Source organism: Magnolia sinica, chromosome 17 (genome assembly GCF_029962835.1).
Source record: "Magnolia sinica isolate HGM2019 chromosome 17, MsV1, whole genome shotgun sequence".
In the NCBI taxonomy this organism is placed as follows: domain Eukaryota; kingdom Viridiplantae; phylum Streptophyta; class Magnoliopsida; order Magnoliales; family Magnoliaceae; genus Magnolia; species Magnolia sinica.
In genome coordinates this window covers 72625366-72636494 of record NC_080589.1, presented here as the reverse complement: position 1 = coordinate 72636494, position 11129 = coordinate 72625366, and the positions used below count along the sequence as shown (strand labels likewise).

General features: G+C 41.3%; 1 protein-coding gene across 1 annotated transcript; it reads right to left on the bottom strand.

Annotated features, from left to right (window-relative positions):
- Positions 1–9443: 9443 nt before the first annotated feature.
- Positions 9444–10680, bottom strand: LOC131231006 (E3 ubiquitin-protein ligase RMA1H1-like). The gene has a single exon (XM_058227054.1). The coding sequence runs from the start codon at positions 10673–10675 to the stop codon at positions 9938–9940; it is 738 nt and encodes a 245-aa protein (XP_058083037.1). The 5' UTR covers positions 10676–10680; the 3' UTR covers positions 9444–9937.
- Positions 10681–11129: the final 449 nt, after the last annotated feature.

Genomic DNA, 11129 nt, shown 5'->3' with positions numbered 1-11129 from the left:
ACATTCGTCATTTTGATGATTTCTGTTTTTGAGATAGAATTGGGTTACATGGCCTTGATTCTAAAACAAAGTACATTTGATTGATATAATGGAAAATAGTTTAATAGTGATTTCAGCAGCATTTCGGCTTGTATGACGTCTCTTACAATGACAGAAGAATTGTGCGGGTTTGAAACCCTTGCTTCTCTCATATAAACAATTATTATATGCATAGGAGGACGAATCCCTAATAAATCTGTAAAAATCGCATAACACATGGGCCATTGGGACCCCTGTTGCACAGTCACGCAACAGACTCTTGCTTACTCGAACCACTGCAAGATTGGAGTGAATTTTGTGGATTTGTTTGATTTCCAACGTGTTAATGGCTCGTTTGGATGCATGGTACTGATTCTAATGAAAGCTGCTCTAATAAAGTGCCTGTTTGGGTGACACTTAAAAATGAGATCTTCTTATTTTAGTTCATCAATTATGCTGCAGCAGGAACCAAAATGAGATTTAACTCATTTTAAGTGTCACCCAAACAAGCTTTCGTCCTCATTTTGGTGAGAGAGAGAGAGAGGAAAAAAAACAAAACAGATTGCAAATAGAGATTCCACGGAAATGCGATTTCCACATTCTGCCACACGTGCCAATTTGTAGCAGGTGTGCTTTATCGGATCTTTCCAACAGGTGGGCCCGTTATTTAAAATCTTCCTATCTGAAAATGGGACGCGGCTTCAGTGGATCTCTGGTTGTGGGGCCCACTCCGTTTTGACAGCTCAGTTTGGGGCATGATCCAAAAAGTGAAGCAGATCCAAATCTCAGATGGACCACACCAGATGAAACGGTGTAGATTGAATACCCACCATTAAAAACTTGTGGCCCGAAGTTTTTAATGGCCAATAAGTTTCCTCTGATGTGGTCCACCGGAGATTTTGATCTGCTTCATTTTTGGGATCATGCCCTAAAATGAGCTGTCTAAACGGATGGACGGCGTGGATGTAAGGAACATACATTACGATGGGTCCCACAGGGATCCACCGAAGATGAGGCCATTTCACACCCCCCACGTGGGCCACAGCCGACAAAACAAATGGGCGGTTGTGGCGCACCTGAGGAGGCTGATTTTTGAGTCAGTAGATCCAAGAATCATTTCCGACCAGATGGAAAGCTCAGATCTCACACACGTGTTCTGTAGTGCCATGTGCCCCCGTGTGGATGTGTCAGGGCTCTGCACACGTGTGGAGTTAGCAAATCTTCTGCGAAAGAAGTGAGGCTTGAGAAAAATACTAATCATACCGTATATAATATATGACAACAACCAAACAACTTATACGGTTGTTGGGAAATCAAGCTCTTTGGTGGGCCCCACATCACGTGGTTGGAAGACGTGCGTTGAAATGGTTAGGTTTGGATCATTAATAACTAATAAGTTAGCTGAGGAAATTGACCCCAAAAATGTCTTATTTAGAACGTTATCTAGCATCACGCTGTCCTTCACACGTGCCACACAAGGCAACCGTGTGGAACATTTTTGCAAAGCATAAGGTGGTCGGATTGGGTACTACCCCGCCCTGCTTCTGAGGTGCCACCATGATGTGTAGGTTTTATCCACACCGTCCATCCATTTTTGGCATATTATTTTAGGGTAGAAGACCAAAAATGAGGTAGTGCCAAGGCTCAAGTGGACCACACAATGAGGATTAAATACCTACCGTTGTAAAATTTTGGGGGCCACAGAAATTTTGAATCAAGATGATATTTTTGTTTTCGCTTCATCCAGGTTTATGTGACTTTATGAACAGGTTGGATGGCAATTAGCCATCATGGTGGACCTGCTGTGGGTGTCATAATCACTGCTGGTGTGAGCTACTTGAGCTTTGGATCTGTCTTATTTTTGGGCCAGTACCTGAAATGATATATGGCAAAATAGATGGATAATGTGGATAAAAGCTATACATTATGGTGGGCCCTCAGAGCCCTAGTCCATTACTATTTAGGGACAGGCTATCCAATCCGCGCCCTTCATTGAGTTATTGTCGTCCACTCATCAGATGGGCCACTCTTATAAAAGCTAGAAAGGTTTTGACACATAACACCTTTACTTTTAGCCCAAAGAAAAATAACACCCTAATTCATGTATTTTTCACAAATATGTCCTTTTAGTTTTCATTTTTGGTAAAAACCACCTGGTGTACACATCCATCACTAGAATATGATGTAATCACCTTTATAGTCGTCTGTTGACCCAAAATAAATAAATAAATAATAATAATAATAATAAAAAATCCTTTTACCCTTAAGTTAGAGAGAAGAGAAGCTAGAATTAGAGTTAGGGTTTTAAAAATTGAGAGAGGGAGTATATTGACATTTTAAAAAAAGACGTTTGCTAAACTAACCATGGTTAGTTATGGTCCATAATAACTAACAGCCCGTGGTCTTTGATTATATTTGAAAAAGAGGAGGAATTTTGAGAAATTACATAAGAAAGGGTGTTATTTGTCTTTATGCCAAAAGTTACTGGGTTGCATGTGAAATCCCAAAGAAGATTGCATGCTTTAAATAAGGGTTTTTTAAATATGAACCTTCAACCTTTGACATATGCTTTAAAAAAAATACACCTTACCCTTTTAATAAATAGTAGGTAGCACGTGGGACCCACATTGATTGATTTATATCATTAGTCAGAAATTGAATTGCATGCTAATTTCACTTAGTGTAATTCAGCATGCTTAGGGTTCTAATTAAACTCCGTGGGGCCCACTGTGATGTATGTGTCATATCCAGGCTGTATTTTTACCGCTCATTTTAAGGCATGGTTCCAAAATTGAGAGTGGTTTAGGTGAGACCCCATTATCGTGGAGCCCACCTTGATGTATGTATTTTGGATTGATGTCTTTCATCCAATTTTTTAGATCATTTTATAACATTATCAGGAAAATGAAATAGATTCAATGATCAAATAGACCATACAATAGGAAACAATGTTAATTGACCATTAACGAGCCATGAAAGTTTTGGATCAAGCTTATATTTGTTTTTTTCCCTTCATCCAGGCTTATGTGAACTTACCAACAGATTGGATAATAAATAAATACTACGAAAACATTAAGATATACTTAAGAAGTTTTTAATGGTAACGCAGTCAATCACTACTGTTTCTTATGAGATGGTCCACTGATAATTGGATCTGCTTCATTTTTTGGATAATACTCTAAAATGATATGGAAAAACAGATGAACAACATGGATACATAATATACAAATCAAGGTGGGCCCCACGGTAACCCATGGTAAAGGTTAGCCCCTATTGGGTGAGGCGGGGGTCTAATGGTAAAAGGGATGAACGGTGTGGATACCTAATACATACATCAAGGTGGACCATCTAATCAGGTCTTCCAAAAATTCAAAAATATCCAAAAGCTCAAGTGTACTACAATGTAGGAAATAGTGTGAATTGAACGTACACCGTTGAAAACTTTTCAAGGTCCACAAGTTTTGGATGAAGTTGATACACGTGTTTTCCCTTCATTCATGTCTGTGTACATTTATGAACGGGTAGGATGACAAATAAACATCACTGTGGGCCCTAGGAAGGTTTCAACGGTGGACACCATTATCTCCACTGTTTCCTATGGTGGGGTCCACTTGAGCTTTGTATATGCTTAAATTTTAATCTCAACCCTTAAAATGAGCTTAAAAAATGGATGGACCGCTTGGATTAGCGACATACATTGACGGTGGGCCCAACAGAGTTTACTACGTACGATAAAGCGTAGTACACGATCGACTTCCCATGGGCAGGCGTGTGCATGTGCGAGAATCCTTGTCTCCCGCAACTACGGATACTCCTATATTTGCACGTTTTCTATTATTTTCCTTCAGCCTCCTCGAAAGTTCATTTCTTCCGTAGCGTCCCACCCCCGCCTGTACGACCATCCGTCCAAGCAGGGCTTTGTGGGGCCCACTGTAATGTAATGGTTCTATGTACACCGTTCATTTATTTTTTCAGATCATTTTAGTATATGATCCCAAAAACGAGGCAGATCCAATGCTCAAGTGGACCACACAGTATGGGTTGAACTCCCACCATAAAAAACTTCCTAGAACGGTAGAAGTTTTGGATCAATACGATATTTTTGTTTTCTCTTCATCCAGATCTATATGACCTTATGAGCAGGTTGGATGTCAAATAAACATCACGATGGCTACTACGAAGGTTTCAATGGTGAGTTCCCGTTATCGTCGTTGCTCCCCGTGATGTAGTCCACTTAATCATTGGACTAACGCCGGGTATTTTCATATTGGGCTCAAGTGGGATAGCTTATGAGATATAGGGGCATATTCGGAGTGGGTAGCCCATGGAACCCATGGATTTGGGCCCATGTGAAGTGAGTGGTTCACGTGAAGAGGAAACTATGAATTTGTGGCCCACAAGGGGGTAAAACCTATGAATTTGGGCCTACGAGGAGGGTCTCTTCAGTGACTTAACCCATAGATTTGAAATATGAGATATGGAATAAATGGATTAATTTACCATGTTATATCAGCTCGAGCTTTTAGAGCAATTAGTTAATCTTCTCATCAACTTAGTATCATATACCTGCGTGATTTTTAGATTGGTATCTTAAAATAATCTTAAAAAAGCTATGGATAGCGTGAATAAAAACCATGCATTATGGTGGGACCACAAAGCCATACAAGTACACATTAAGTATTTAGTGCATCCAAGTGAGGGCACGATCCATGAGGTGCCCACCCTGATGTATCTGTTTATTCACTTGTCTATCCCTCTTCTTATATCATTTAAAGGTACCAGCTAAAAAATGAGGTACATTTAATGTTCAAGTGGATCACACCATAAATGGGAAACGGATTGGCTACTCCACCTGCCACCGGCCAATGGCTGGTGGTCGGTGGTATGTGGGCCCCAGCATGATGTATGTATTTCATCCATGCCATCCACATATTTTTCCAAATCATTTTATGACATGAGACCAAAAGTGAGGTATATGGATATCTCAAGTGGATCACATTACAGGAAACAGTGTTGAATGAGTGTAGACCATTAGAAACCTTTTGGAGTACATAAAAGTTTTGGATCAAGCTGATTTTTGTTTTTTCCCTTCATCTGGGCCTGTATGACCTAATCAACAGATTAGATGTAAAATAAACAGTACAATAGGCCTTGGGAGAATTTTAATTGTGGATATCCAATCAATATTGTTTTCCTATGGTGTGGTCCACCTGAGATTTATATCCCTCTCATTTTTTGGAAGAAACCCTAAAATGATCTATAAAAATGGATGAATAGAACGAATAAAATACATACATCATGGTGGGGCCCACAGAGCACCGAGGCTGGTGGCAGGGGAGTAGCCAATCCGTTTCCCCATAAATGACTCTCGCATTTTATGCAATTAAAGTTTATTGTTTGGTGTGGTTCACTTGAGTGTTAGATCTGCCTCATTTTAAATTCATACCTTAAAATGATTTGAAAAAAGGAATAAAAAATATGAATGGGCCACCCCACAAATCTACCCAATTTGTGGCTAAAGAAGGGCAGGGATAGGACACACCCAGATCCATACCTCAACCGGTAGACTGAGTGGAGATCCCTCGTTTCAACACTTGGGTCTTGGTATCAATCCCCAACGAGGTTGGCTAACATGGAGTGTGTGTACTGACACTTGTGTGTACTAACAAGCCAACTCAAAAAAAAAAAAAGAAAAAAAGAAAAAAAAAAGGGGCAGGGATAGGACGCATTCCGCCTCCAACAAAAATGGGCTAATTTCCAAGTTGTTTGGTAAAAGATGGAAAAGTAATTTCCAGGAAATTGATATACTCAATAAAGTGAAATAAGATTTTCACGGAGATATAATTTCTCTACTTTTCATATCCAAACAGGCTCTTTTGAAAAATCACATATAATTCATAATTCTAAAAAATAATACAATCAATGTTATGATTTAGAAAATACCGTAGAAATTTAGAAAATACTTTGATATTATCAATATCATAGATTTTTTTTTTTAAAAAAATTAATATTGTAAGATTTTTCAACAAGTTAGCAATTTTTAATTTTCAATATTTTATCAGAAATATTATTTAAAAGTTAAAATAATTCAGTTCATATTTTTTTAATATTATATTTTCAGCAAGATTTTTCCTTGAAGTCTGAAAATCTCTCAAGAAAATTCATGCCTGAGAAATTGCCGCGGCAGATGATGATGGGATGTTATTAGTTGGGTGGACCATAACTTATGATCCAACGGGTTAGATTTCAGACCTTTTAGAATCTCCTCAATTTTTAATTCTTAGAATTTTTCTTGTGATTTCAATGTATGCCACTTACACCACTTTTAAGTGCTTGATTATCAAGCTTCATATGCAGCCAGAGTATCAAATAACTCCCTATTAGGTGGTTGGGATGTTCCAATCAATCTCACTTTTTAGGGTTATGGAAGTGGCGTGCTTGTCAACTTCATATGCAGCCAGAGTAACGAATGATTCCCCATTAATAGAAGGTTGGGACGTTCCAATCGGAAGCGGATTGCGTCCTACCCCGATGATCCGTCCGGGCAGCGATCTGTGGGGCCCACAGTGATGTAAATACTTTATCCACGCCGTTTATCCCTTTTTTCAGATCATTTTACATCATGATCTTAAAAATGAAGCATGTATACAGTTCCAATGGTCCACACCAAAGGAAGCAGCATTGATAATGAATCCACCGTTGAAACCTTTCTAAGGGCATGTTGATTTTTTTTTAACCATACAACCTATTCATAAGGTCATGTATACATGTATAAAGTGAAAAAAATAAAAATAAAATCAGCTTAATCCGAAACTTCTGCAGCTCCCAAGACGTTTTTAATGTTGAGCGTTCAACCCTCACTTTGTGGTCCACTTTAATATTGGTTCCACCTAATTTTTTAGTTCATATACTAAAATGATCTGTAAATATCGATGAAAGGCGTGGATAAAACACTTACATCAATGTAGATCCCACAGATCGGGGTAGGACGCAGTCCGCTTCCGTTCGAATCAATCTCACTTTTTAGGGCAATGGAGCATTTAGAGTAGGTCCCACAATTTGCAGAGGTTGGTTTTCAAGTGCTGGCGTATCAAGCGTCATAACAGCTAGAACACCAAATAACTCCACTGTAAATAGGAGCTTGAGACATTCCATTCAATATTGCCCAGAATCACAAATCATGTAGAATGGGTCCCACAAATTGGACTGCTTGAATTCTAAATGCCAGCATATTAACTGTCACACGCAGCCGGAGTACCAAATAAAGGGTCTGGATTAGGTGTTACGCGGGTAACAACTACTAATCCAATGGGCCCCACCTTGATGATTTGTCTTATATCCACGCCATCCATCCGTTTTTCCAGCCCTTTTTAGGATGGGGTCACAAAAATTAAACAGATCCAAATTTCAGGTGGACCACACCATAGGAAGTAGTGCTGATTGAACGCTCACCATTAAAAACTTGCCAGGGCCTACTATGATGTTTATTAGCCATCCAACCGTTGATAAGGTCAACCTGACCTGGATGGAGGGTAAATACAAGGATCAGCTCGATCCAAAACTTTTGTGGCCCACAAAAGGTTTTTAATGGTCATTCAAGAGATATGGATCTGCTTTAACTTCTGGGATTTTAGGATTGTCCTAAAATGAGCCAGAATCTCGCTTCTATGGTCATGAACCATTTAGGGTCGGTCCCACATGTAACAAACAGCTTGGACTAAAAGTTGCTACGTAATGCCAATTTATAAGGGGAGCGGGTGAGGTGTTACCGGGTAACAGCTTAGTGGGCGTTACCCTTATCGTGGGGCCCACCTTGATGATGTTTTATCAACATCGTCCATCCGTTTCTTCAGCCCATTTTAAGATGGGGTCCAAAAATTACAAAAATTATGAAGATCCAAATCTCAGATGGACCACACCACAGGAAATAGTGGTGTTTGAGTGCCTCACCATTAAAAAAGCGAGATTCTTCAGCCCATTTCTTCATGATATTTATTTGCAATCCAACATGTTGATATCGTCAAGAAGATCTGGATGAAGAGAAAATACAAAGATCAGCTTCATCCAAAACATTTGTGGCCCACATTTTTTTAATGGTCATTCATCGTTGTTTCTAATGGTATGGTCCACCTGAGAGTTGGATCTTCTTAAGGTTTGGCATCGCGTCCTAGATCCCAAAATGAGATGAAAGAGCAGAAAAACAGGGTGGATATAAAGAAAATACATCAAAGTGGGCCCCACACGGTTGAGGTAACAACCACTGAGCTGTTACCCGGGTAACAGCTAATCCACTCCCATTTATTAGTGGGAAGCGTGTGGACAATCGAAAACTCGCCAACCCCAACCGTAAATTAGGTAATGAGTGTGATCGAATTCATTCCCCTTTATGATTCCTATCAGGATTCCTACCTTCTTTTAATGCATTTTCTGCATTTTAGGCTATAGAGCTAGGTTTATGACCTAAAGCACCCAGATTATTCTTATTGCTTTTATATGGAATATGGCAGCCCCAAGGTTCCCTTTATTTCCTTTTGTTGCCATTACCTTGCTCTATCACACCGTAACAAGCCGTGCACAGTCTAATAATTGAAGTTTTACCCACGAGCCACCGTACATCCTTTAATATCATATGCCATTATACATTTTCAAGCAAGGCAAGTTAAAAGCAACGATTATGCTGTGTGGACCCCACCATGATGTATGTGTTTTATCCACACGTCTATGTCTAATTTTTCACAGCATTTTAGGTCATGAGCCAATAATAATAATAAAACGAAGTCACATTAAATCTTAAGTAGACCACACCACATGAAACAATGGTGATGGAACGTCCACCATTAAAAACTTCTTAGTGGCCACGAATGTTTCGGATCAAGCCGCTACTTGTGTTTACCCTTCATCCATGTCTGTTTGACCTAATCAACAGGTCCGATGGCAGATAAATATTACAATGGACCCTAAGAAGTTTTTAACGATGGGAATTCAATCACCCCAATTTTCCTATGATGTGTTCCAACTGAGATTTTGATCTGCCCCATCTTCTAGCTCATGGATGGACGGCGTGCGTTACACGCACATCATGGTGGGGCCCACAAAGCACTGACCAGTATCATTGTCACTACTGGCAGGGTAAATATGCAATCCCCGTCTTCCGTCTATACTTGCAATTGGATCTCTGTATCTCACCGGAAAAGATCTTCTACAAACGGTTGCATGGGGCGTAACACAAATGAGATTGTTAGCATGCGCATGCTCAGGCCCACGAGTACCAATTCAGTGAGAACAAAAACCTGGGAAGGCCCCCCAAACAACGGTGCTCCCCTACTTTCCGCCAATCAACACATGGGGCCCACACCGTGATGCATGGCTCATGTTATAATACACAAATGGCCCAAATGCATGAAGGGTGGCCCAACAACAAATGAAAACTAAATTACCAGCAGATAGTGTAAAAGTTTCAGTGTCATTAGAAATAAGCATAGGTTTTTCAACAGAAATATACAACGGCAAGATTTCTACGTGGGAAGATACTCGTTTTTTTATAGATACCAACCCCTGCAAATTTCTTCCTTCCACTCCAACAGCCCTCTGTATCTTGAAATCACCCCCCCAAGTTTAATGAGATTTATATATGAGCCCTCTATATACAGGGAGCTGATCCAGTCCTTCCATTTCCTTGTGGCCCATTTGGCGTACACTCGTGCGAGCCAACCATCCATATAAAAGTTCAATTGACCATATACCAAAAATCAGTGTCCAGACAGGGATGTTTTGACTGATGGTTATGATAGTGGTGGGGCCCACAATACATATGGTTCAGATTACTGCACATGTGCCGCACGAGCAGTGATGGATGGAGGGCACCGGATCTCTTCCCCTATTTACAAGTATAGGAAAGAGGCCAACGAGGGAGAGCGCTTCAGAACAAAAGGAGGCAGATAATTATGCAGCAGAACAGAAAGGCAGAAATCCTACCAAGGGATCGCTCGGCCTGCATCTCCTGCCGTCTTAGCCGGGGGCTGTTTGCACTCCCCATAGGGTAGTAAGGGTTATAGTACAATCCCGCCTCAGGATATCCAAACACCCAAGGAAGTACTGCAATGGCTGTCCCGCCAAAGGTCGCGGCTGTCGGATGGAAGACACGGGCCGTCCCACCAAGATTCAACATTGGTGATTGATCGTAATGAGGGTCATTTTGATATTCACGTCGACGACGGCGTGGAGATTGTGGATGATCGTGGTGTTGATGTGGGCGGGAGTGCTCGGCTCTGTAGGCAGATGGTCTGTGTGGGATGTCTGGACTAGTGGCAGGTTGGGGACACATGGTATCACAGTCGGTCTGCGTGGTGCCATGGCCCCGACCATAGAGTGGAACCACAGCCGCCTGAGAGAGAGCAGCCTTGCAGACGGGGCATTGCTGGCTTGTGGTGTTCTTGTGGGTTAGCCACTTGTAAATGCATGGCCAGCAATAGAGGTGGCCACAGAGCGTGACGACCGGGTCTTGGGCGAAATCCAAGCAGATGTTGCAGTCGAAGCAGCCGCTGGCCGTATCAGAACTGCGTTGGGGGATGGCGTCGGGATCATGCTTACACGACAGTTCCTGGCCAGTTTGGGATTCTTCAATGGATTCAGCGCCGAAGCGTTGGTCTATGTCCATGTGATTTCTAAGGTTACAAGCAACCTGTGAGGAAGGAAAACAAGGTTAGTGAGCCTCGAATTGGGAATTGTTTAGAGGTGGAGAGTATTCCGGGAAGGCGGATTACAGGAGCCTCGACATGAAGACTTTTCACAGCATTTCTAATTCTAGCAAGTGGGGCTGACGGTCTGCTAATCCAGACCATTGATCAGTTGAGTCCCACTGTGCATGAACCACTCTTTTAAAACAAATCCCCTGGTCTGAAAATCAAGTATACTGCAATAAGCCTTGGTAAAGGACCCTAGAAATTCTTGTTGGAAGAGAGCAGAATCCCATGGAAGACATGTAGAAATGGGCCAGATTGATCAGTGACCCAAACATGGCAGGATGCCAGCCGCCCAATGTGCCATTTGTGTGAAGAAATCAGACCATGTAAACGATGGGCCCCACCCTGGCGCCAGGGATCAGAGCAACC